General features: G+C 42.1%; 2 protein-coding genes across 4 annotated transcripts in view; one reads left to right on the forward strand and one right to left on the reverse strand.

Moving 5' to 3' along the window:
• The window catches only part of ARHGAP31 (Rho GTPase activating protein 31), a 91,618-nt gene extending 84,570 nt beyond the window's left edge, over nucleotides 1–7,048 (forward strand). For both annotated transcript variants that reach the window (XM_016199891.2, XM_087818175.1), the window contains exon 12: nucleotides 109–7,048. In XM_016199891.2, the coding sequence (XP_016055377.2) occupies nucleotides 109–2,544 (2,436 nt within the window). In that variant the 3' untranslated portion in view covers nucleotides 2,545–7,048. The remainder of the gene's footprint in view (nucleotides 1–108) is intronic.
• A 5,377-nt stretch (nucleotides 7,049–12,425) lies between these two features.
• Nucleotides 12,426–27,847, reverse strand: part of TMEM39A (transmembrane protein 39A) — a 29,483-nt gene continuing 14,061 nt past the window's right edge. For both annotated transcript variants that reach the window (XM_016199893.2, XM_016199892.2), the window contains exons 4-9: nucleotides 27,457–27,540; nucleotides 23,317–23,471; nucleotides 17,844–18,192; nucleotides 16,875–17,062; nucleotides 14,857–14,977; nucleotides 12,426–12,904 (exon numbers count right to left, since the gene is read on the reverse strand). In XM_016199893.2, coding sequence (XP_016055379.1) covers nucleotides 12,671–12,904; nucleotides 14,857–14,977; nucleotides 16,875–17,062; nucleotides 17,844–18,192; nucleotides 23,317–23,471; nucleotides 27,457–27,540 — 1,131 coding nt within the window. In that variant the 3' untranslated portion in view covers nucleotides 12,426–12,670. The remainder of the gene's footprint in view (nucleotides 12,905–14,856; nucleotides 14,978–16,874; nucleotides 17,063–17,843; nucleotides 18,193–23,316; nucleotides 23,472–27,456; nucleotides 27,541–27,847) is intronic.

Genomic DNA, 27,847 nt, shown 5'->3' on the forward strand with positions numbered 1-27,847 from the left:
TTTGCTGAGGTAGCACAGCTCAGTCCCTTCACTCTCCTGGCGGACGGTGAGGACGGCAGCCCCGAGACTCCTTGGCTTTAAAATAATCTGTTTCTTGGTGTTTTTCAGGATGAAGATGATCTGGCCAGCACCCTGATTTGGCCTGAGATTCAACAGGAGCTGAAAATCATTGAATCTGAGGAGGAGCTGTCCTCGTTGCCACCGCCTGCTCTAAAGAACAGCCCAACTCAGCCCATTCTCGAGTCAAATCCAAGGCCTTTTGCTCCCCCTGAGCCTCCCGGGAGCTTGCCTTGTGTCTCCACCTCAGCTCCAGTCTCCACCCCTCTGGAGGAGTGGACTAGGGATCCAGCCAAACAGAGCACACACGGGGCTCCCACAGCAGCCAATAGAGAAAAGCCAGAGACAACCAGCAGCCAACATAGATCTGAGGCTGAGAAGGGCCAGCGCCCAGACCCCACCAGCCTGGCTCCTCTGGAAATCATTCCACTTGAAAAGGCTTCTTCACAAGCAAGGGTGGAGGTGAGAGGCCCAGGGAACCTGTCTCCTGGGACCCCACCTGCTCCACCGCCTCCAACACCTCTGGAGGAGGCACCTCGAGTCCAGCTATTGAAAGAGGGCCCTGAGAAGGAAGATTCATCAAAGAATTTGAGGACAAATCCATATACAGACCAGCTGAAGTCCAAAGGCAGTCCTGGGACCCCCAGTCTTTGTCAGGGAGACAAGGCCTCTCCAGGACAAAGCGAGAAGCTAAAGTCAAAGAATGCTGCTCCTGATGGGAAAGGTTCTGGTTTTCCAAACCCAACAAGGGAGGTTGAGCTCTCCCCACAAGGAGAGGGGCATGTAGCCCATTCAGTACAGGAGCCCTCAGACTGTGATGAAGATGACACTGTGACAGACATTGCCCAGCATGGCCTGGAGATGGTGGAGCCCTGGGAGGAGCCCCAGTGGGTGACAAGTCCCCTTCATTCCCCCACCCTGAAAAATGTGCAGGAGGCCCAGGCGCAGGGCGCTCAGGGCCACCGATTGGAGAAGAGACTTTCCCACAGGCCCAGCCTTCGTCAGAGCCATTCCCTAGACAGCAAAACCACGGCTCAGAGCCAGTGGACTCTCGAAGGTCCCTCCTCCAGCAGCTGTGCTAATCTGGAAGCTGAGAGGAACCCCGACCCTCTGCAGCCCCTGGCGCCCAGGAGAGAGATTACTGGAAGGGATGAGAAAGCCCTGAGATCCTTCAGAGAGTTCTCTGGCTTGAAAGGGACAGAGGCTCTCCCCAGCCAGAAGGGGCCAGGTGGTTTGCAGCCCAAAACAGCAGAAACCAGCCCTGTCGGCCCAGCAGAAAGAAAGGAATTAGGGACACACCTAGGGCACTGCAGCCCTCAGATTGAGCAAGGCAGTGTGCCTAGCCCAGAGAGCAGCAAGGAGAGTTCACCTCATGTGCAGGAAAGCATCTCACCTGGAGAGCATCCCCCCAAGTTACAGCCAAAGAGCACCGAGTGTGGGCCCCCCAAAGGGAAAAACAGGCCTTCTTCCCTGAACTTGGACTCGGCCACTCCCATCACTGACCTCTTCCGGTTGGAGAATGTGGCCTCGTTTGGTTCCCCTGGAATGCAGCTCCCTGAGCCAGAAGACCCGGCGGTCACATGGATGACCTCATCTCACTGTAGAGTAGACCCCTGGAGGGTTGACTCGCAGGACTCTCAGGACCTGGACATTGTGGCTCACGCCCTGACAGGCCGCCGGAACTCAGCTCCCGTGAGCGTGTCGGCCGTGAGAACCTCCTTCATGGTGAAAATGTGCCAGGCCAGGGCAGTGCCCGTCATCCCCCCCAAGATTCAGTACACGCAGATCCCACAGCCGCTGCCCTCTCAGGGCCCAGCGGAGGGGGGCGCTCAGCCTCCGGACAGGAGCCAAGAGGCGCCCAGCCCCACGGGCGGGACCTCTCGGAAACCTGCCGAAGGCGACTCTCTCCCCCCCTTGGAAAGCCCCAAGGAAGAGAAACCGAAGCAGGGTGCAGGAGCCGCGGAGTCCTTGCCGCTGGACGCCACTGCACCCCGCAAGTGTGAGGGACCCGGCCTGTCCCCGGAACCGGCTGTGGCTAACCTGCTGGCCTCCCAGGATGCGGTCGTGCAATGCAGAAAGCGCACGTCAGAGACAGAGCCATCTGGGGACAACCTTCTTTCTTCAAAAATAGAGCGGCCGTCCGGGGGTGCTAAGCCGCCGCACAGGTCCAGGCCGGGGAGACCTCAGAGCCTGGTCTTGTTCAGCCCCCCTTTCCCTGTCATGGACCACCCGCCTCCTCCTTCCACAGGGCCGGACCCCAGGGTCCTGCTGTCCCCCATCAGAAGTCCCGCCCAGACCGTTTCCCCTGGCCTACTTTGCGGGGAGTTGGCAGAAAACACGTGGGTCACACCAGAAGGGGTCACGCTTAGGAACAAAATGACCATTCCTAAGAATGGCCAGAGACTAGAAACCTCGACCAGCTGTTTTTACCAGCCCCAGCGGAGATCGGTCATTCTGGACGGAAGAAGCGGGAGGCAGATAGAATGACTTCAGATCATCTGATGGTGTCTGGAAAAAAAAAAAAAAAATGCCACGATTCATCTGGAACTTATTACGGGGCCAGCTTGCCGTTAGTCCAGACGCAGGCTACCCAAGTTTGGGCTTATTCTGGCCTCTTCTTCTCTTCCTTCAGCCTTTTGACCATTTATTAATTAGCCCATTAGTCAGAGGAGAAAGGTCAAGGGAAGGACCAAGTGATGAAATCTAGATAAGTCTGCATGAGCAGGTGGGGAAGGTGAGGTAAGGGAGCGGGCGAAATGCTCACTCCAGCGACACCTGGGGCTTGCCTGTGAGTCGCATTACTGCCCCACCGCCCTTGCCTACAGCCGTGGCTCGCTGGATGGGATAATGACTTTTGAAAGAAAGAGAGATCCTTTGTCTTGAAAAATGCTGTTACTGAGGTTTGAAGACCTCCTCTTTATTTCATGCTTTTTAATGCTTTGTAAACGTGAACTCTCCAGAATAGAAGCAGATTTGAAAAAGCAAACTAACGTACACTTAGATCTCCCAGTGGGTGAATTTACTCTGGGAGTAAATTTTCTCTTTCCCTGGAATTCCTGCTGACCAGCCCAAGATGGCTCCATATGCCAGCGTAGAAAACCAGAATCCGCACTCAAGAGCCAACTCTGAGACTGGCACAGTCTAAGAAGACTTTCTGGCCCTCGCTTTTATTAATTTGGGACTCCAACTGCCACTATCCTGACCTCTGATTTGTAAATCCAGTAGGAGGGCAGGGTGGGGGCTGAGCTGAGGGTTACCTCGATGAAATGTGCCGTGTCTTCATTCAGGTATGCAATAGTGAGTCATCCGCTTGCATTCCAACATCACAGTCCCCAAACAGGATGTCACCTTAGAGAAAAGCCTCACACGTAGACAAAACTACACTCCAAGTGGAATGTGTTTAAATGGTGAGGCATTAGCAGAAAACACCTCTAGCTCAGCTTCTCTCTCCTTACACACCAGGCTGGGACAGGAGTGCAGGAGATAAGGCAGAGAGCCCTAGGAGGGGTGGGAGAAGAGCCCTACCTAGCAAGGCAGCCGTCCCACCACTTGATGGCAGCTGCCCTTCTGAAAATGTATTTCATTTTAGCCAGTTGTTGCCTTCTTTTCTCCCTCTCCCTTCATTGCCGAAGAACAGCTGTGAGGCACCCTTCCACAATCCCCCTCATCCGCCACCCACCCCAGGCACTCAAACTGGCCCTTCTCCTGTCTATATAAAAACAGAAGCAATAAACCAACCTGATTTTATGTCAGTTATTTAGAACTTCAAATGGTTCTTTCCCTTTCAGCTGGAGAGAGGAAGAAGAACCAATATAACCTGCTGGCAGATTTTTGGTGCTCCCCCCAAAAAGGGCTTCACAGGAGCCCTTCTCAAGGGCAAACCCATCAGGGTATCAGCACTTTCAAACCTTCTAAGACAACTACCTTGTTTGAGAAACAAGAAAAATAGGCCTACTTTTCGCCCTGTGCACCTCCTCTCAGGTTCAAGTCTGGCTGAACTCTGTCCAGAAGCTCAGTCATTGCAGAAATTTCTCTAAGGGCCAGCAGTACCTCTGAGCAGACCTCACATCCCAGGCTGGTGCTGGGCTGGGTGGGAGATGAGCTAAAGTTACCTCCTCCAGTGAGAAACTGGAAGCTGGTGCCCTGCAACAGATACGTGTTCCTCTCTCCTTTCTTCCCCGATAAGCCCTACAGACAGTTTGGAAACCTGTCCTATACCTTCTAAGCCGGTGTCTGTAGCAGGGGTAAGTGTCTGTAGCAGGGCAGGCCAGCTGCTGAGTCCTGCTTCCAGAGGCACTGAGACGAGCGAGCCGCGGGAACAGTCAGTAGGCCTTTGGTCAGTGTCGTTGCATTCTCAGACCAACAGCCAGTGAGATGTCACCCCTAAGAGAAGTCGTAGGGTATGGCATTCCCTCCCCACCCCCACTCCAGGGAAGCAACGTGAAGAAATATAGTGGTGACAGATGAGAAAGGCCATGTTCAGGAGATTTGAAAAGTACATTCCTGCCTTATCAGAAAATGTGGGCGGATAGATAGGCTTTCTGTCCATCTCAGTGCACTGTGGCATCCTCGCCTTGATAAAGACCGTGTTCCAGGGAGAATGCCAGAGAGGGAAGGATCTGCACTTTGCCTCACCAGCAGGACTCTGAGCCGAGTAATGAAACATTTCAACTGCTTTGTGATTATTTTACATTTTTGTCTGTAACATTTAGAGACTATATTTTTATTTGGGCATAGGCTAAGAAGCCACTATTTACATGTTCACAAGTGAGTTCAACTTAGGGCACCCACGTTGATTTATTAAGTGACTGCCCTGTTCCTGAGACTGACATCTTTCATTTGTAGGGTCATCTTCATGAGCATGTGAGTTATGGGGTTGTCATCATGAGGCACAATGACAGCTGTCTGGAGATATTTCCTACGCCGAGCTTCCCTAGCCAGTCAATCCAGGAGGCCTTGGAAGCTGCCTCACTTCTCAGTGGCCCGCCGCTGAAGCCTGGACTTCTCCTCTGGCTATCACCCAGCTTGTCCACTGTCAGAACATGCTCAGAAACTTCCTGTGGGCTGGGGCTAGCCTGGCGCTGAGGAAATTCCATTCCGATGCAAAGAAAACTTATTATATATAACTCCTGAAATTGTCCCTCAAAATGCCCTGAGATTACCTACCTGGTCGGTCACCCACTTGGGACTGAAAAGTGAACCCCCTGAGAATGGCTGGTTGGGAATCAGATCCCGTCCCGGGGACAGGAGAGGGGCTGATAGGTTTAGGAGGTTCTAGAGAGGGCTGCAGAACCAGATGCTCAAAGGGCTGCTTCAACTGTCAGTCCTCTAAGTGGGGGTGGCTGATTTTAACTGTTGAATTTGAAGTGTTTTCTTTCAGTGTTAATGGTTGCTTAAGAAGAGAATAACCTATATTTATTTGCAAAATGGCCTTCCTAGGCCAGCTTTTTTTTTTCTCCTGAAATGGGCTAGGTAGAGGGAATTGGTTTTTATTTTCTGCTTCACATGGAATATGAAGAGACCTGACCAAGAACCCCATTAAGACACTATTATCCTAAAATTCAAAACATTGATTATGTCAAAATTCTGGATTCTGGGGAAATAAAAAACGTAAACATTGTTCCCCTCAACAGATAATTTTTATCAAGAGCTTAGTATTATTGTGCTGGGTATTTTAGAACTCTTAAATCCTTGAAGAGTCTAATGAAAAAGGGGAGAGGAATGGTAGCAAATGAAACAGCCTATAGACAGACAGCCAGGAGCAAGATTTAAAACCATTAAGTTACCAAATGAAAGCGGAAGGGGGGGAATGTAGCAACTAGCATCTTTTAGTAGGATTGTTAATAGTGTTCAAGTCACCTACTGACTGTCATCAAATCAAACACAGTTGCAAATCCAATAGAAAGTACTAGGCTGAGAATTTTGCTTTGATCATTAAAAGAATTAGAGAGTAGAAACTAAGAATAAATAGTCCTGAGGTTTTGTGTGGTTTTAACTGGTTGGGTTGTGAAGTCCTGTTGGATCTCTGTAGATATGCAAGGTAATACCAGTGTTCCATACTCCTTGAGAGTGATTTTAGGGACTTCTGTCATCACAAAATGGGTTAACTCCTGTTGACGGTGAAGGAATAGGTCCAAGATAACACATGATAATCACATTTGACTAAAGTTGGGTAGGACAGTCATTTGTCTGCATAGGCCCTGGGTTCCTGCCTGAAGAGGTGCTGGAGAGCAGAAGATTCATTTATCTGGGATTGGAAATGGAAGAGGCTCAGAGAAGGTCCAATTCCCACCAGGATTGATTAGAGCTAGATTCTACCACACCTGTCCTATCTGATGACAATATGAATCTTGGGGTTAAGTGTTGCCAGGAGGATGATTTTAGGCACTTCCAGCAGGAAGTTCAGCTCAAAATGTGGAGTAACAAAGAAAGTCCTCTGTCAACACCTTTTCTAGAGAAGTCAGGACAGAGAAGAGGGAGCGGGCACCTTTCCAGGCATGAAGAGGAATGGGAGCCGGTAGAAAGGTACTTGCCTGAGATCAGTGTCAGTCCAGATAGGATAAAATTGGGGAACAGCAATGATTGATTAGCACACAGTAGGTAACTTAGTAGCCTTGAGGTTCATGAGCAATGCAGGGATCACTTCTCTACGAGGATGAAGGACGTAACTAAATATAAGAAACCCGTGAAGTACACAGCCATGCGTTTTACTGGATGAATCACAATGCTTTGCAATAACTTAATGCCATAGTACTTCCTGGCTTATAATTCTGCAAGGTAAAGCACTTTCTCAAAGGAGTCTATTAGAAAGCCACGTGATTTCAGCTGTTTGTTGAGCTTGACGAATATGTTTCCAAAGATATAATCAAAATGTTTTTCTATTAATTAAAAAAGTATAAATATTAAACCTATCCATAGAGACATTTAAGTGTAATTAAAACAGATTGTTATGCTTTTAAAAATGTACTCTAATAAATGATATAAAATGTAATGCTTATGATGGCACTGTGAACTAGAGGAGGACATGGGGTCATCAAAACTGGTGACAGGAAAAGGGTACTATGTGCATCAGGCTCAGTGTTCTAGTTCTGGTTGATGTTTTTTATTACTTCAAGGTTTGGTTTCACAGCAAAAGTCCTGATGATTTGTTCTCATTTTAGCTCTTAGTAATTGTCAAACACTTGCAACCTCACTCTCTTACAGTTGCAATCACACGTCACCCAAGGTCCCAGTATAAATCAGTGGATATTGTAGTGAAAAATCAGAAGAGAAGAAAAGCTACGGCTTCTCAAAACCCCACAGCTTAGGAAGTTTGGGTCCAACTACACCGAACTCAATTTTCTTTTTATCATTTGAATCCATCAGGGGGAGACTCTTTTTCATTTGAGTGATGATTATTTTAATGATGCTCTGGGGGTAAAAAAGCCGAAGTTTGTAATCTTGGCATATATTATCACAAAAAAGGGGCCGGGGGGTGCTCAAAATGTCGAAATGAGACCCTTAGGAAAACAGTTACGCAACCCAGGCTCCCAAGCTGGTGGTATTTACAGGGAAGGGCATCATAGCCAAGGGGATACAAATACGAGCATCCGGGTAACAGTATTCCATTTAGAGCATCACACTCCCCGGCCTGCTCCCGGCAGCTCCGCTGCTGCCCTGCCTCTCTCCTGCGCACTCCCCGCCCCTCTTCCGTTTCCCTCCCGCCGGCACTGGCCCCGCAGGGCTGCCCTCACGCGTCTTCCCCACGGCTGTCCCGCAGCGCTTCTCTCCTGACAGCCTCTTCGCTGAGAGCCGCCCCCACTGCCTGGATTCGGGAAAGCCTGACACTCCCCTGAGGACACTTCTTTCCCTGAACAAAAGGCTGCGCATTTTTCCCAGGCTACAGTCTACGCAGAGCTGAGGTGTTCTCCCGTTCCCCGCTTCTGCACCGTTGTGTCTCTCCATCCCATACAAAAATCTTTTCACCAAAATGAATGGTAGCCAGCTATTTTCACTTGTACCATTCTTCGTGGCCACGATGTAGTCGATGTCCCAGATTTCCAAGGGTTTGGCACCAGGCTCCCCCGTTTCCCCTAGACCCCATGTCCCACCATCATTCTGGGTGAGGTCAGTGGTCCTGAGGAAAACCCACCCGACGCCTTTGCCACAATTGCTAACAGCTTCTACTTCTACTCAGTGTTGGCCATTTCTTCCGCGGCGACAGGTCAGGCTGTTTCACAACCCAGAAGGCTGCGGCCCTATACCCGTTCCATTCTCAGGACTTCTCTTATCCTAGCCATTTCCCTTTACCTGCTCAAGATTACTAACGCCTGGCCCACCCTACTCTTTCTGACAGACAGTCCCCCCCCAGACTGCCTTCCCTGGCCTTTTCAGGCGCCAAGGTGCATCATCTCGACTATTCCCACCAGCACCGTTCACTCTCTTGACTAGTCCTTTGGCCTTGCCTGCTTGGCAAACCTCCAAACTAGAACCAGGACCCTTACCACCCATCTTTTCTTTTACTGTGTCTTTTGAGTTAGACCACAGATGATCATAAAACCATGGTAGGAGAGCCTTTGGAAATTTATGGTTTACCACCTCAGCAGTGGCCTCATTCCCAAAACTCGCACACGCTATTCCACTATTCCAACCCCCTCCTACCTCCCCCCCCCCCCCAAATTGATGCTTATTTCACCATACGTTTGCACTATCGGACGTCTCTCCCACCTCCCACCGCCACTTCCCCTTACCTGCGTGTGCCCCTAGCCTCTCTTTCAGCTCAGAGGATGCGCTAGTGCCCTTCCCAAGGGTTCCAAAGACCCCTTCTTTCCAATCACTACTTCATTCCAGTTCTCTACTCTGGACCAACTGCAGCCTGACCTCCACTCCCATTGCTCCATTAGAATTTCTCTTGCTCAGGTCACCAACGATTGAGTAATCAAATCCAGCAGTCAGTCCTCTCTTGTATTTGATACCGCTGATCATTCCTTTTCTCAAAACTCCAGTTCACCTCTGGGACCTCCACGTTTAGTCGTGTTCATGCGAAAGCTCCCTCCTGTTGTTCACCAGAACCCTACCCTTCCCCCTTTCCTTCCCTCCCCATGCATTTGCCCTTCACCATGTTATTCGTGCCCATGGCTTTTCCCATCACCCACACAGCAGTGACGCCCCACCTCCTGCTTTCTCCTGCATGGACTTTTTAAACGGTTGGCTAACGGGTCTCTGCTGTTCTCACTGGCATCCCCCCGTTTTCCAGACCTATCCTACATATTGCTGCCAGTTGTCTAACAGAAGATAGTGGTTCTCTTCAAGACCTAGAGACTGTCTTACAACAGACTTGGGGGCTCCACCAAGAGTTTTCTGACTCAGAAGGTTTGGGGTAGGGCTCAGAATTTTCCATTTCTAACAAGTTCCCAGTTAGATGCTGCTGCTGCTGTTACTCTTTGAGAACCCTTTGGGTCATAATTCATCTTAAAATCTTTCATTAGCTGTCTTCTGGCTACAGAAGTTCCCAGACCTGTCTGCTTAAAAATTACTTGTGAAAGGTGCCTATTAATGGGATTCACCCTCAAGATTTTGACTCAGTAGGTCTGATGCAGTATCCAAGGATCACCCCTTTGAGAACCTGTGACCTAGAGTTTAGTAAAAATCCAAACCCCTTAACGTGGAATTCAAGTCCTTCTGTAATCTATTCCTCACCTAGCTCTCCGGCATTATTGAACCAGTTACTGAAAAACCTAGTACGAATCCATGCCTTGATTTTTTGGTATATCCTGTTCCCACTGTGTGAACCCCACCTCCCCCACCCCTGTGGCAAGCATCCAGTCTTCCTCCAGAATGCACCTTGTACTGCTGCAAAGAAGCCTTCCACGCGACTGCTCACCCCTTTCTGCCTCACTTCAGTATCTTGTATATACTTCCTTTACTGAACACCTTTGTGTTACAACTGACTTGCCTGCTTTCGATTCATGAACTCTGAACATCACTGTCTCTGGCACCCACGGTGTCTGGCACACTCAGTAAATAGAAATGGGGGACAGGGTGGTGGGGATTGACAGGGAGCAAAGGGAAAGCAGCTTAGGGAATACATGGAACCAGAGAAAACAGAACACTGAAGAATATTTCCACCTCGCTCATGCCTGTGAACTACCCTGTCCTACTCTGACACACTTACCCACCTTAAGCCACCCAGATAACTGGTCAAGCACCTTCTTTTCCAGTATCCCAAGTTCATCCAATTGATCCTTTGCTATACCATTTTTTCCACACACCATTTAATTTCCCAACATATAAACAATTACGAAAAAAGGCGCTTTAATGGATATGTAGCTCCTATCACTAAGCAAAGACAGTGTCCTTTCTTTCACATGATCTGTAACAGGACAAAGGTAACTAGTAATTTCTTTCCCCCACTTGAATGTGGCACCTACAAAGGACAGCTGAAATGAGTAGGAGCATGAACTGAAGGGTTTTATCTCTCTGATGCTGTCCTATCTGGAAGGAGAGGGGAGCACTTTGCAACTTCATTAGCCAAACTTTTTCTTTCTTCCTTACACTCTCTCATTTGTTTAGCCAACCTGGCACCTGGTTCTCCTGTGCTACTCCTTTAGGATATAGCCAAGGCAGGTCAAACCTCGAGGGGAAATCGTGTCAGCTTATACGACTAGTCTATTATCTCTGATCAGTTATCTGGGCTACTTTTCAATGAAAGAACCAACTTGGGGCCACTTTGATGAGACATCTTTGTGCTCAGGCCACCTGTTTTGCTTTTAGCTGTCAAGTAATCTCATCAAAATGTTTGCTAGTTAAAAGCAGCAGATCTTCTAGACCCTAAGGGAAGATAATAAAGATGGCAGGCTTTCCCACTCTCCCCACACCAAGAACCACCATATTTAGGCCGAACCACTTCACAAAAAACCACACTGGTTACCTTACTATTTCTCCAATATACCAAAATTGTTCCCACCTCAGGGCATGGTCCTTGCTGTTACTGTGACATGTAATTCTCCCCAAAGCTATTACATGGCTCAGTCTTGCTTCATATGGTTATTGCTCAAAAATCTTCTCAAAGATGCGGTCTAGCAATGCCATTCCTCACTCTATTTCCTTGTCCTGAGTTATTTTCTCCTTACCACACTTACTACTACTACTGCCAGGAGATGTTATAAATTTATCTATGGCACAGTGAGGTAGGGTTTTGCAGTTCTCATTCACTGCTATATTCCCCAATGCCTAATATAGCACCTGGTGACCAATACAGATTTTTTGAATGGCTGAATAGGCTCAGACCGAATGCCAAATAGTTTCAACTTTTAAAAAACGTACATGCATCCAAATACTTAAGGGGAAAATTGTTAAACATAGCAGTCGCCTTGGGCAGCTGTACACACACCTACCCCTCACAATGCTGCCTTTGCTGAAAACCTGTTGGGAATTCTTCCACAAGGATTGTTTTCAGAGCCAGTTTATGAATTACATGATTGGTCTTTTTTCTTCACAAGTCATATTGTGTTTCATCAGCTTCACAGTGTGAAAAAGCCAACCAAGCACAGAAATATATAATGTGCTCAGGCTCTCAAGACAAGGCCTTGGAAGTGTAGATGGCTGGTGATACCATGGACTGAGGGTGAATGCTCACCAGCCTGAGGTTCCAGGAGTGAAATTAAACACACATTTAGGGCACAGGTCAAATTACTGGAGGACAAAGAGGTAATTTCTATAATTTACTTCCACTCCTAACTCCAAATATGCCGCTGTGGGCGGGCCGCTGCTAAACTGTGCCCACGACTGTTTAGCAGAGGACACGCCCATCCTCCCAGGTACTCGGCATTTCCAACCTACCCACACTGCAGCCCACACGGCACTTGCACTCATCTTCTCCCACTGATCTGGCCAAACACCATCTCCTTCATGAGTGTGGGCTCTCTAAAGACTTTCTATCTTATAAAGCATTACTTCAAACAGCTAAGAATAAAAAGATATATCTTTAGAGGCAAAAGAAATAAAAGAACAGGGAAAATGACAGCAATATCCTGAGTTTCAGGATAGTAGCTTATTCAAAAGTATATGGAAATGGCAAAGTATACTTAAATGGCAGAAGAGATCTCTGAGTTTCTATCTCAGAAATGTTTCCTCCCAGCAGGCAACAGGGGAATCACTCAGGTCCACGCACAACCCTCTCTTTCCCCAGTGTATTCCAACCCTATCAGCCAGCTGGACAGAGAGAATGGGTGCTGGCAGGAACTTCCACTGATCTCCCTTCTGTAGCAATAAGGCCAGCGGAGGACTACAGATAACTAGGAGGACTGAAAGTGGACACACCAAAGGTACTGTGTCAAGTGATATATGAGATGTGTTCATAAATGAATGAGCTATTCTGGAGCCATACAAACAAATCAATCTCTTTACTTGAGAGTCACGCCTCTCATACGTATATTATTCAAATATACTAACACATGAAAGATCACATCACCTTGTTTATGGATACATTTAATATCCCTTACCCTTCCCACCTTCAAAACATAATAGTATACAAAATATAAAATATCTTAAATATTTATAAAAATTGCAAGAAAAAAAATAGAACGTATGAAAATATTTTTATCTGAGTTCTCCCTCATTGTTGAGAGGCAGCTTAGTTTGCCTTGAGTTCATAACTGTTGAGTGGGTAGGAGTACGCCCTGCCTAACACTATTCTGTCCCGGAGAAGCTTAAATAAAACATAGTAGTTGCAGAAGAGGATGAGAGCCATGGAAAGCGTGTGGTTCCACTTCTCCGACCGCAGTAAGGAGTAGAGCTGGTAGAAGACAACACTGCCCTCAATGAGGATAAGCAGATTTAACAGCCTTAATGGACGATGAAATAGGAACTGTAAGGAAATTAAAAAACAAAACGTTACTTCATACAGAAGTAAAGACTACAGTTATTCTCACTTTTTTCCCTAAAATAATCTCATATTTACAGGTTCCTATATGCAATAACAAATAGATCTGCTTACTGAGTACCAACCAGGCTATTTGTTGTGGTAGAGGCCCAAACCTTTTCCTTTTTACTCAAGGAACAATGAAATAAATTTTATTTCAATGCCCCCTGAGACACAAAAAGGGATTATACTCAAAGGAATTCTGCCTCTAAAGATTTTTCTTAGATTATATTAAGTATATATTTTATTTGAGATAACCAAAAGTATATTTATCTAAGACACGAGCTAGATAAAGGACCAAATGGGAAATATTTTAGACTTTGTAAGTCAAGAGGCAAAAATTGTGGATATTATGTAGGTACTTATATAACCATTTAAAATCAACATGAGTTTGTGGTCTGGTCTAAGACAAGTCAAAATATCAATACAATAATTTATTAATTTTTCTTTAAAACTTTTTTGTCCACCATGGGCACTGACTCAAATCCCCTACACCACTTATTTCTAGTGTTTTGTTTTGTATATTGAGAAGTAGAGTGCAGAAACACAAGACAATGAGGAAGAAAGGAAAAATTAGTCATAAATAGAGCTGGGCTAAAAACAGGGCTCAATGTTTTCATTCCAACCAAATTCTTCATTCTAAGAGACCAAACCCTGCTTTGCTAATAAAAATGTGTTATGAATAGAAAGATAGAAGTTGTCATAGGTTGCAAATTGTGGTAATGGTAGCACATCACATCTGAAAGAACTAATTTAGACCTCAAGGCTCAAATGCTTATGCAGTTGAGACTTAAGTCCACTCCTTCACCTTAAGGCAATCCTACAGGAGTCAAGAAATAATTGTAGTTTCCTCATTCAAGGGTCTTTCACCTTCCAAATGTTCCTCCCAAACCCCACCCTGCCCCGCCCTTCATGGTATTTACAAGCATTCTGCCCGGACACAAGTTCACAGTATTTAATGAAAGGCCCCTAGTAGCAAACACCTGCTGAACTAGAAAGTCCATGTACCCTCGTAAGGAGCATGGTAGGAAAGGTGAAAAGAATGCAAGAATCTCAACAACAACAACAAAAAAGGTCTCCAATTATTTTTTAGAATATGATCTCCATTCAAAGGCAATGCACTGCACTATGGGCATTTTTAGTAAGAAAGGCCCCTGCATGCACCTTCTTTCCCCCACTCTCATTGGTCACTGGTCATCTGGCCTTTCTGTATAAGTAAATACTTCTGCCCCATAGAGCCAAAATTTCTGAAAAATGGGAAGATCAAATAGAACATAATCCAATGAGTAAATTCAACAGGAAGAGAAGCTGGGTTTAGTGGGTTTCTATTGCTTTTTCCTTTTTAACTTTTAAGCCTTTTTTTCCTTTTAATCCAGAAAAAGGCTTTGCCCACAGTTGAGTTTCTTTCAGTTAGGCTGCAGAGCATGGCATTTGTCTGACTTTCAAAGGGAAAGTCAAGGTATTTTAAGGAGATGATACATATCACAAATACAAAAAAAGAAAAGAAAACCCATCTCATTACATTATTATATTCAATATTGCTTAAGGATACATAGATACAATATAATAAGGATACCATTAAACCAAACTATTACAAATAAAAATTATAAAATGAAAAGGCAGTCTTAAATAACTGTCTACTCATATCAAGTAATACCACTAGACTCAACAAATTCTAATGTAACTAGAGAAACCAGCCAAGCTGTTGAACTGGGATAATGCTATTTGACCTTCAAACTGCCTTTCAGAAGACACTTCCAAAGGGGCCAATATTATAGAAGCAATAATTACCGTGTACTAATTTCCTAGTATGTGCTACACACTGTGCTAAGTGCTTACATATAAAGGCCTCCTGACACCCCTAAGCTTATGTTTGAAAAGAAATAAGCGGTACTTGCATAAAAGCGGGCATGGGACACATCTGAAGGCACTGCCACGTTGTAAGGCCCCATGGCTCTATATAAGCATCTGCTGTGTCGCACCAGCACCCCTTGAGGCCATATTGTATTTTCTGACCAACTAAGGGAGAAAGAAATGCAATGTTAGCATACTGGCAATTACAGATAAGATAGTGTCTGGCAAGGCCAGCTATATTTCTACGGAAGGGATTAAGTATTCAAGGCTTCATTGGCCTGAATTCTGAAAATATAGTTTTCCATGGTCAAACTGGAGGGAGTTAAAAAGTATTCGTTATTATAACTTCACTGCCACACAGCAGAGAGAGGCTGGAGAATGATACAGCTAACTCAGTGGCAAAGGACTAAGAGGCTTAGAACGAGCAAAAATAAATGTGTAAGTAAGCAGTTTATGAGCCAGAAAATCAAGTGTAAGCAAGTGGACTGTCATCTGAATCCCAAGAGAGTAGAGTCTACTGGTGGAAATGCTAGAGGGAACAAGCAAGAGAGTGAATGGCTAAGAGGAGTGGAGAAATTAACAGGTTGTCAAGTTGGCATGACATTTACTGCAGAATCACAACCCAAAAAGCTACGTAGAAAATCAGTTTATCACATACTTCAAACACTTCATTTATGCAAGACGTTATATGGAAGAACACAGAGACACACAAGGTATGGACACAGACTTTTCCTTTTATGGCTTTCTTGGTTTTTTTCATAGAGGTTTCTCTAGGAAAAATAAGTTATGGAAGAAGCTTCATTCTTTTCAGCACCAATGTAATGGAGTTGGGGTAGGGATGGGAATTTTCAGGTTAAGCTTTTTTTTAAAAAAATCTACGTTAATTCATCTCTTCCTGATTTTGGAAAAGTTAGTTTCCTAAGAGAAGAACTGGGACAGCATTTTAGATATGTTAAAAAATTCTAGCACCCTGAAGCTTTCCCAGTTCAGAAAATGTTCCGTCAGCCTTGCTCACACTTACCAGCATTAAAGTGGCGATACACCTCATGGCCATGTGCCATCAGGAGCCTGAAGATGTACAGTACTAGTACTGTGGATTGTACTTTCAATTTTTATTGAAATCTGTCCTTTGCCCACAGTCGGGTTTCTTTCAGCCTGGCCCAATCTCTTTCAGTTCCTGGGCTTGAAGGCCTGTGCTAATCTGTATCAGACATCAAGGCAGATAATTGAAGGGAGGACTCTGAGGGGAAGAGGGGAAGGGAAGGTCACCTCAGTCTGTCCCACTTAATTAGGGAAGAATTTCTAGGTGATGAAATTGGTGAAATGTTCAAATTATAAAAGGGAGGAAGATGAGGATGGTCCATATCTGAGAGAAAGGCATGATGAAGGCTCAGCAGTGAGAGGACAAAAGGGTTCTTAAGTTAGTCATTTTGGATCACAGGAACCATGCAGAGAAATGACTGATAAGGGGACAAAATGAGAGGAATACTCAGAGAGAAATTGACTAGGGGAAGTTTCCATTTAAATACCAGAAAAGCAGGGAAATATTTATTAGTAAGTTTAGAAAGGAAAAAATAATTAAAAATGCAAGAAAATTACTACAACAAATTTGCATTTATTAGAAAGAAAAGATGAGAGCCAGCAGATTCCAGCAGCCTAAGTGAGAGATGATTAGCTAGCACCTATTCAGCTGTGGCAGTGAAGATGAGAAGATGAATCTTACAGTCTTCTAAAGAGAATTAAAAATATATCAGGACTCTGAATTTAGGCAAAGGGTTAAGACTGAAAGGAAACTCCAAGATTATAGCTTGGGAAACAAATTAGACACTCTAGAGTGACTGGGCAGTTGAAAGGTAGGAGGCATTTAAGGAGGGACTTGGGATGGTTGTGGAAATTAGTTAATGTCCCCTGTGCTCAGTTTAGAGTGATGACAAGCATCCATGTAGACAAACAATAAAAATTAAATGTCCGAAGCCAAGAACAAGAATGACATACAAAGCAAATAAACATGACTGGCAGCATGTAGAAAGGTGTTACATGGTTTTACCCTCAGCCTACTCACATGTGCTGTGGAGCATTGCTGTAGGACCCATGTTCAAGCTTCTGCCACTTGCCCAGATGAGCAGCTGATTTATGTAGCAAATCACAGTATTTGGATGGCAGCAGTTGTGTGGTAAGCATGACAAAAGCATTGATCCATACCATAATGAGGTGCTCGCATGACCAGCGCATGTCATAGTACTGGGTACTCTGGAAGAGATCAGAAGAGAGAAAAATGATCCATGTACTGGTGAACAAGAAGGCAGAGATGGGTGTGTGTACGTATGCCCTGCAGACAAATGCCACACTGAGTCACACATGCACTGGTTGCCCTGCTGTCCGTGCAGAAAGTTCAAGAGCAGGCTCCTCCAAAATCCTTCAACCCGACTTTCTGACTGTGTGAGTTAGGGCTGGGAGGGAGAAGCAATTATATCTTAAGTGCTTCCTTTCTAGAAGTGAGGGCTCTCTGTGAATGACCATTCCGGCTGCAGATGTGCTTCTCAATGAGTAAAGGAAAGGCACTAAAATGTGTCAAGAGATTTTGGGCCCAGTGACATCCAAAATATTTTTCTTTTTTATTGAAGTAAATTGAAGTTTAGATTAAGGTTAGATTAAAATCAAGGAAACTCCTGATAACCATGTTAAGATCACAGTAGGCTAAATTTTACTGAAACCTTGGTCCTCTTTTAAGCTACTACATATTGATTCTATTATAAGTACAAGTTTTATTCTCCCGGGAAACTGGGAAAAAAAAAACAACTTAAAAAAAAAGGGAAAAGTAAAAAAGAGGGGCCACCACGGGTGCATCACATATATGGAAATACCTATCCGCCAACCAGGAGCGGTATTAGTGCACTCCAGATGCAGCCGAACTCCACCATCCAGGCTGCCGAGGGGGAGACAGAGAAAAGGGGGATTAAATAAGAAATACCCAGTTTACATCATTCACACACAAATCCAGGAAGCACATGAAAGGCAAGGAACCACTAACCTTCACAAAACACAGGGGGAGAAATGCAACATAGTAGGCACTGAAGAGGGAGTTGAAGAGAACTTCCTTGATTCGGTGGTTGAAATCTGCTTTCAGGCATTCTACTTCATTGCGAATGAGGTCTGGAGATAAAGGGCAGCTGTGGGTGGGGATGGGTGTGGCATTATTAAACTGTTCTTTGAGGGACTCCAGCAATAAGGAGAGGAAGTCTTTGGATTTGGCCAAGCCACCCACAGTTGAGGCACTTTCCTCTACTGCCTGGTGCTGAACCACGTAGTTATAGTCCGTAAGAAGAAGATGAGCTCTACTATCTTGGTGGAAACAGCAGAGAGGAACATATACACCAAACCTGTAGAAAATGTGAACATGAAAATGAGACCACAGATGCCACCTAAGATAGATCTTACAACTATGTTAGTAAAACAGTCATGATTCACTAGAGTGAACATAATATAATGGGGATTTTGCTGATGGTAAAGTCATTATTTGGGAAGCTCTTTAATTTCTTCCTACAAAGGCAATATATATTCACTGTAGAATAAAAGAAAACTACAGAAAATCACAATGACAAAATATAAATCACTTAAAAATAATCATTTTTATAATTTTTATAATTAGGTGCACATACTTTATACTTTTTTTCTTTTATATGTTTAGCCTCATACAGTATAAACTGTTTTGTATCCTGCTGTTTTAACTTTGGCTGTATTGAGCATTTTCTGTCATTAAATATTTTTCTGTAACAATTTTTAAAGATACTATAGTATTTTCATATAGATGTACCATAATTTACCCATTTCTCTCTTTTTGGAAACTTAGGCTGTTTCTTACTTATGGAAACACTACCATAAGTATCAATGGGATAAGCATTTTCCTACAGAGATCATTGTGTACATCTGGTAATTTTCGAATGGCTTGCCCTTCATGTCAAGTTTTCCTTCTTAGTCAGGAGTTCCCCTGCCTCTCTACTACGTCACCCACCCCTTTCCCACAGGCACTCCTCATTCCCCTTGCCAGGCTATTTTTCTCCACAGAAATTACCACTCCATTTATTTTACATGTTTATTAGGTTTTTTTATTTGGGTGTTTTTTTTCCCCCTTGGTCTATCTTTCCTTCACTATAATGTAAACTCCATGAACCAGAAATTTTAGTCTGCTTAATCCACTGCTGTATCCTTGCTGCCTAGAGTAGTGGCTGAAACATCCTAGGCACTCAATAAATATTTGATAGGCTAATGAAAAAATTCTGTAAGTATGATAAATTTCTACAAGTATAACTGCTTGGTTAAAGGATTAAGTATTTTTGATACTTTTTGTAATTTCTTATAGTTACTCCAAACTTTGGTTCCTTAAAAAAACTTTAAATACTTCCCTAAGTCCTTATTAAGTAACTTCCACATTGTAACCAAGGTATTGTAAATAAAAACGGTCATTTTACTGACAAAAATTCAGATATGAAAAATAGCAAATAAAAAGATATCTTAGTTATACATTTTATAAAAAAAATTATCAAATGTCGCCCTGGCTGGGTGGCTCAGTCAGTTGGAGGATCGCCCATACACCAAAAAGGTTGTGGGTTCGGTCCTGTCAGGGTGAGTATGAGAGGCAAAGGATTGATGTTTCTCTCTCACACTGATGTTTCTCCTCCCCCCCATCCTTCTCTCTCCCTCTAAAATTAATAAAAATATATCCTCGATGAGGATTTTAAAAAAAAGAACAAATGTCACTTGTTCCTAGTTTTCTATAGAAGGAAAAAGAACGAGCTTATTAGTGAGAGAATGGCTAGCAGCAGCTCTGGGGTCCACTGTGAATCTGCTCTGGGGTAGTAGGGTGGGAGAGGTAAAGAAGTATGAGGCATATGCAAAATTGTGAAGGCCAGAAAAGGCTGAAAGTTCAACACTGCTGAAACACAAACTGCACACTGCACGGGTAGGGGCAGGGGTGAGGCTAGGTGTGGGGTAGATTGCAGTGATGGTCCTATTTCTTTAACCTTCCTTGTAGTCTCACCCACTGCCATGTAATTGCACAGCCCTCATTCTATGGGTGAGGTGACCCTGCCCTATCTCCATAACTTGGCTCAACAATGAGACTTATTTTGGCAAATGGGATGTCAACAGACATGCTGTGATCAGAAGGTTGAAATGAGGTTGCACACTGAAGCTTTCTCTTGCCACTGTTAATTTCATGTGACAGGTGACCATGTCAGGCTATTCTGCCAGAGCATGAAAGACATGTGGAACAGAATTGGGTTGTCCTAATTACCTAAACTGAAAGCCAGTCAATCCTACACATGTGACTGAACCCAGGTAAGATGAATAGCCTACTGACTTGTAGCTGACCCCAACACATGCACAGTAAATACATACTGTAGTATGCTACCATGGTCTTGTGGTTTGTTACAGCATTATGTGGCAACAGACAACTGATACAGGGTAGAACAAAACTGGAAATTTAGCATCAAAGGCTTAGACCATGGAGTACTTAGTAAGGTAAAGGAAATGATTCATTAAAGACTTTTAAAGAGGGTTAATAAAATGATTCAACGTCCATTTTGAAAATCGTTCTAGCTACAAGGAAAAATGGAATGGAGGAGGGGAAGAATGCATTACCAGAAGACTAGATGGAAGTTTAGAATATAAGAACAGAGATTATGAAGAACAGTGGACAGATTCAAGATAAGTGAATGAGCTAAAACTGTTAGTCTTTGAACTAATTTATCCTAAACTGAGAAGCAATTTGAGAATCAAATTTTTTCCTAAAAAAGTCAGAAGAGTCCCTGTCTTTTTTAATCTATGAATAAACAATAAAGATATAACTACCGCCACTGTCTAGTATTTTAAGTTTCTCATACTTAATTTTTAAATTGATGTTAGATAAAGTTAGATCATACAACTTTTAAAAAGTAAAGAAGGTAAATATATTTCAACCTAAATTTTGTTTAAATTACAAGCTTATTTCATTGTTTTACAGGGGTGTGGAGAGCTTTCAAGCTTCTTTATATACCTAAATTGAAATTAAAAAGCTTGCTGGCCATTTTCATGATGGTAATCCTCTTAAACTTGAAAACACATTCCTTGATATATTCATAATTAGCCTTTCAAATCAGATAGTTAACCTTCCAACTGATTCAATCAGCTATTGTTGGTAAACACAGTAACAAAATCATTTGTTTTCAACTCAAAGCAGCTAAAATATTAATCTAGACATATAGAAACAATAGATTTATAATTGTTTACACAATATAATTAGACCTACCCATAGTACAATCAATACAAAGTCCCTTTTTGCTATCCTTGCCCACACAATCTGATTATGCCTTGATTTTATACTATATAACTACCCATATAAATTCATGCTTACACTTCAAACCCATAAATGGTATAAAGCAATAATTCTCAAGCTTGAACAAGCATCAGAATAATCTGGAGGGCATTTTAGAAGACAAATTGCTTGGTTCTACTTTCCAGAGTTTCTGTTTCAGTAGATTTGGGGTAGATTCTGAGAATTTCTATTTTTAGCAAACTTCCAAGAGATGTTGATGCTGTTCTGGGAACCACACTTTGAGAATTACTGAATACAGAGTATGCAATGGTTAAAAGGGCTCTGGAATCAAAAAGACCTGAGACTTTCTCACTAACTGTCTGACCATGGAAAAGTTTTCAGATCTCTTAATCTGTCTTTACTTGTGGCAAAGGCTACTAATTGTCTGCCAGTGCCACTGTTCCCCTATTCTTCCACAGCAACAGAATTTTTGTTGAGATACACCTGACCTATTAAAGACCTAGATAGCAGGAGCCTGGGTCCAGACACCAGGGAGCTGCAACAGCTACCCAAGATCACTTACACACATACTGTACAGAAGAGAGGAATGAATTTCTAACCTTTTTAAGCCACTAATATTTTGAATCTGTTATAGCAGACTAAATACACTGTTTTTGTGATGATTTCATGCAGTTTTGTTTATAAGCACATAGCCCAGCACTTAGCACATAAAAAGAGCTCAATAAATGTTTGCTATCTATTAACATCCAATGAAGAAACTGTTAGCTAAACTATGCAAAGTAGTTAGTTTAATAAGTATAATAAGCCCAGCTGGCATGGCTCAGCAGTTGAGCATCAGCCTATGATCCAGGAGGTAAGAGGTTCGATTTCGGATCAGGGCACATGCCCGGGTTTCAGGTCCGGTCCCTGTGGGGGGCGTGCAGGAGGGAGCCAATCAGTGACTCTCCTTCATCACTGATGTTTCTATCTCCCTCTCCCTCTTCAGCTTCCTCTCTATGAAATCAATAAAAATGTAAAAATGTATTTAAAAAAAAAGTGTAATAAGGTACTATTATACACCCGCCAGAAAGGTAAAAATTTTAAAAACAGAAAGCATCAATGTTGACAAAAATGTGCAGCAACCAGGACTCCCACAGAACTGGCAGGAGGGCAAAGTGATACGACTTTTCAGGGAAAGATCTGGAGGTTCTTGTAAAACTAGATACAACCCTGCCTTATGGCCTAGCAGTGCCACACCTGGATTATCTCTCCCAAGACAATGACAACAATATTATCTAATGTGAGAACGTACACAACAGTTTTATTTTTAATAAGAGCCCCAAACTGGAAACAACCCAGGCATCCAAAAATACGAACATAAACTGTGGTATGTTCTCACAGTGAAATATCACTGACACATATAGCCACACGGTCAAACCTGAAAAACAAGATGCTGAATAAAAGACACCTTATAGAAATGTGTCCGTACTGTGTGACTCCTTTTATATGAAATTTCAGAACAGGAAAACTAATCTGTGGAAGAAAGAAATCAAAACAATGGTTGCCTCTGGGAGGCAGGGGGTATGGGCTGGTTGGAAGGAGAAATATGGGAACCTCTGGAGTAATGATGTTCTATATTGGGATAGTGGTTTGATTTATACAAGTATTATGAAAGCTCGTAAATGTACGTAAGATTGTGAATTGTATATGAATTCTAATTAAAAAAAACTGTAAACAAATATCACACTCTAGTTACTAATTGCATATGATGACATTTTGTTTCATAATAAAATGTTGGTCAAAAAAAGTATATAAGTTTACAGGGCTTCAGTATGGCATACATCTGTTACATGTAATCTGACCAAAATGGTAAGACTGGTTGAGCCAGTCTTCAACTAACGTTAGTCACTGTTTGTACCAATACAACCAGTACTAGGGGCCTTTATTTGGTGACCAGAGCAAATTAAAAGATATTCTCTATTGGTAGGAGAGCTATACCTCTCAGATTTCCTGGGGCAGTCCTGGTTTATGTTTAACTGTATCCCAGTTCAGAAAATAAATTATAGGGTCAATCTACTCACTGATTTTTCCAATTTTCTGAACTCTTGGTTTATATTTGAAGAATTTAATTTTTCTTTTATACTATCATTTGCATGACCCAAATCATTTCTTAAAAGACTTATTAATAAAACGGGAAAACTGGAGTACTCACGGGTAGCCAAGGAAAAGGAGATTGAGGACTGAATGACTTCGGAAGAGATTGACAAGCGTCCAACAGAGTACCCATCCACACAAAGTGAGCAGCACCAAGCGAGCTGATATCAGAACCATGTAGTGAATCATAGATGCTGCACCCGCCTTAGTGGCCTACAAGTTTGGAAGTATCAAAAAGAACATTTTAAAAATCACCTTATACAAAAACAACGTGACTCAAGTAAGGACTTGGTAGATTTAGTGGAAGTTAAACTGTGCCAAAAAAGAGAGGAAGGAAAAAAGGGAGAGGAAAGAAGAAAAACTGTCCTGCCCCACCTTATCTTCCTCATTCTTGAAGATTCAGACATTTCCAGGCAGTTAACTGTTTCCTCCTTGTACTCCCATAGTGCCTCATAGATACTTCCTTCAAGTTCTTACAATGTTATCTAATTTGTTTACACTGGGGTTTCTCAAAGTATGGTCCATGAACTACATTCAACAGAATCACTTGGGCTGCTTAATGAACATGCAAATCCCTACTGACTTCCCTCATCAGGTATAGGGAACAAAACAGCAAGTCAAGGAACCTGTATTTTAACAACCCGCCAAGTGGCTTCTATGTACATAAAGATATTCATTTATCTGACTCCAGACTAGATTATAATGGCCTCAACAGTAGCAAGTTTCTATTTTTTCTTTGAATCCTTCTCCCTTCTGTTTGCTGAATTAATGCTTAATAAATTACTGAAGCTTCAAAAAATAATCAAATCTTCTTTGACAAATTCCTATATAAATAAGTTTCTTTTCTGACTTTTGTAAACATGGAAATAAGACATAATCACTTCCAATCCTTTATATCATAGCTGTTCAAATATTCTTCTTTAATCCCAAATCTTTAAAACTGATTAAATATAGTAAGAAACATCCTAGTCTAAACATGAAGCTCTGCAGTGCCATTTTCTTTCAAAGTGAACTAGGAAGAACAGCAAAATGCAGGAGAAAATGGTAGATTCCTATAACCTCTAAAACAGCAGAATCAAAACCCAGAAAGAGGAAAAGAATTGTCTGAAGTCAATAACATGGGAGGGGATAAGGAGCTTTTCAGGTCCCTACTATATATGCATTTTTAATTTTACCTAACATACTACATAGCATGTATAATATATATGCAACATATACTATTCATATAGTTAACTACGAATGCAAAGACAATTGGATTAATACCATAATGAACTGCTTACACCTCAAACTATAAGAAAGGTTCCAGCTGTTCTCAGGTAGAGCAGGGTAAACAGCTGCAACTACCCTGATGCACACCTCATGCCAGTGTACCCCATGTTTCAGAGCCTGGAGACGGTATTTAAGCCACTAGAATTACTCCATTGCCTCCATTCTCAAAGTTTACAGTTAAGAAATAAAAAGGCTGCTTCTGTCCAATGTCACCAGAACGGCAGAGTCTGGATATCATTTTTGCTTATTTCAGGGTCCAAGCTCTTAATCAGTGTGCTATATGTGACATACACTGTACCAGGTCCTGGGATACAGTGGTAACCAAGACCTCTGTCTACATGAGGCTGCTCGGCCAAAAAAGGCACATATGAAACTCAGATTTACACAAGTAATTTTTTTTACAGTTTTGATGAGTAGTGCCACAGGAAAAGAGTAGGCTGCTGTGCAGAACAAATAACAGAGACCCTAACCTAGGGAAGGCTTCCTGAGGAAGTGATATTTCAGCTGAAATCTAAAGAGTAAGCAAGAATTAGCCAGGTAAGAAGTAGAAAAATATTCCTAACACTATGTTAAGTTCGAAATACAGGATATAAAACTGTATGCAGATAATGTCCCAAATATCCACACAATATAGATATTGTCCATACCCCCCACAAATATATATATATATATATTCTCTCTACGCATATAAAGATTAGAAGGAAATATACCAAAATGTGGTTCTCTTAATGATGGCATTGTAATTGTTTGAAATGGTCTGTTTTATACTTTAGTGCTTTCCAAGTTTTCTTCAATAAAATGTACTACTTTTCAATTTAGAAAAACAATTTTTTAAAAAGAGAGTTGCTCAGGTTGGTGAAAGAACAGTACAACTTTTGGTCTTGTGGAGCAAGTAGAGAAGTAGAGTTGGCCTGGAGGTGAATGAACAGAGTCTATCTAGTTAGAGAGGTATTCCTCCCAGAACAGTATTTAGCTTTCTAAATTAATTACCTCCAGCCTCTCCTTAAAAATGATTGGTCTTTCTCAGAGTAGGGATCCTTTCTGTGATATAAGCAAAACAAAAGGCAAACATATTTTAATAGAAGGAAGGAAAGATGATTTAAGATGGGTATTATCCATCAAATTTAAATATTTTAGAAAGAGAATTACTATATAGTTCTTATTTTAAATTTCTGAATAAGTAATATATTCACATTGCTCAAAATACAAAACGTTTAACAGTGTTTGTAGTGAAGTTTCCCTCCACTGGTCTCGTCTCCCAGCCACCAACTAGGCAGCCCATTATTAGTTTGTATGTCCCTTCTAGAGATAATTTATTCATATATAAGCAAATATATTTTGTTCCTTCCACCTGCCTTACTTTAAACACTGTTCTGTACTTTGCTTTTTTCACTTAATATCTTAGAGGTCAGTAAGTGAAGACATTTTTCATCAGTTTAATGGCTGCATGCTATTTATTCCAATATGTTGATATACCATAATTACTTAAACATTCCCTTTCTAATGGACACTAAGGTACAGACTTAAGCCTTTGACTGGGAATCTGTTTAAAATTAGCTTACGTATTTTGTTCTCAGTAAGAATTACAGATTCTTTAGAAAATAGCTAATACACTCTCCAACTAAGCTTATGCAAAAGCTATTAAACTACTGTGAAGCCATTAGTAAAAGAGAAAATAGAATATTTCAAGTTACAGTCTTTGTAGCTTCAAGGTAGAACCCCAGTTATGAAGGGTTCACACACTAACTGGACATAAATCTGACATATGACAAGTACCATTTCTAAGTAACTGAAGAGATGAAACAAAATCACTCCCTGCCTGTTTTAATTGATGTAATCACAAAACTCCACTGAGTTCCTTTAAAGAAAGAACATAGTTTCTCAATATATCCAAAGTAAGCATCTATTTTCATAACCTAAATAAAGAATCTGGGAGAAAAGGTTATAAAACAGCCTTTCCCACTGTGAGAAACATGATCCTACTACCAATGTCTTTTCGTTAATTTTAAATGGCTTTCAGATTATGATTTAAAATCTGCAATTACTCTGTGTTTGTGGAAATAAGGTTCCTGAAAATTAGAGCTTACAGACACAAAAATTTCCCATGTATGTTTTAGAAGAAAAAAGTTGACTTGGCTATCTTGATTATAGTTAACTATTCATTCAAAATTTCACACTGAATTATGACCTCCAAGATTATAATTATTAGCCACTTTAGTTAACTTTTTTTTTTGGTAATCATTTATAGGGCACAAGATAACAATATCTTAAGAAAACACACTGACCTCCCTCCCTCAGTAGGCATTTACAAATATATAGAAAATGATAACTATGATCAATTCTATTATGCACTTTTAATTTTTAAAAAGATAATATTAATAATGTATGTCCGAATTCTTTCCTTCACTGACCACTAAACTCAGATTCTACTTTTCAAGATTAGTCTTATGCCAATTTGGATGCTATTTTAAAATTCCAAGTTTTAATTAACCCAAACAAATGTCTCTTGCTAGCAACTCCATAAATGGTATAGAAATAATTTCAAGTGAATGTTACTTGAAACAATGTTTTAGATGCAACTGTTTATTTACATAAAACTCTTCATATCAATAGTTACCTAAAATTCATCCTATTTTTACTGTAACTATTAAAATTAGAAAAGATTGTACTGAAGAATTTGGAAGCTAGAAATGAGCTCCTACTGGACAAGTGAGACTTCTAACAGTTCTTTTGAGTTATATCACGCTTGAATTTTAAATATATTTATTGTAGGGAAAACTTTTAAAAAGAACTAATACAATTCACACGGGAGTAAAGAAATTTATAATTATATTCAAATCCTATTTGGACATTTCACATTTTCAAAGTGAACCCATTCTAGTAACTAATTCTAGCTACAAGTGACAGAATATACTGAATGAACTGTTACCTCTGAGATGAGGGCCCATACAAGCCTCCTTGCAAGCATCACTGTAATGAATGCTGCCAGGTGGTAATCAATGAGATGAAAATTCTGTAAGAGAAACAAATACCTTCATCAGAAAGAAATACCTATATCCAGTTGGAACTATTACATGAAGAGGTTTGCCTCCTCAAAAGATCTTCCTCAGCCATAGCTGGTTTGGCTTAGTGGTTAGAGCGTCGGCCCGCAGACTGAAGGGTCCCAGGTTCAATTCTGGCCAAGAGCATGTACCTTGGTTGCAGGCTTGATCCCCGGCCCAACCAGGGCAGCATGCAGGAGGCAACCAATCAATGTGTCTCTCTCACATTGATGTTTTGCTCTCTCTCTCTCTCTCTCACTCTCCACACCTCCTTCCACT

The sequence above is a fragment of the Miniopterus natalensis genome, chromosome 6 (assembly GCF_054644295.1).
Source record: "Miniopterus natalensis isolate mMinNat1 chromosome 6, mMinNat1.hap1, whole genome shotgun sequence".
NCBI classification, from domain to species: Eukaryota; Metazoa; Chordata; class Mammalia; order Chiroptera; family Miniopteridae; genus Miniopterus; species Miniopterus natalensis.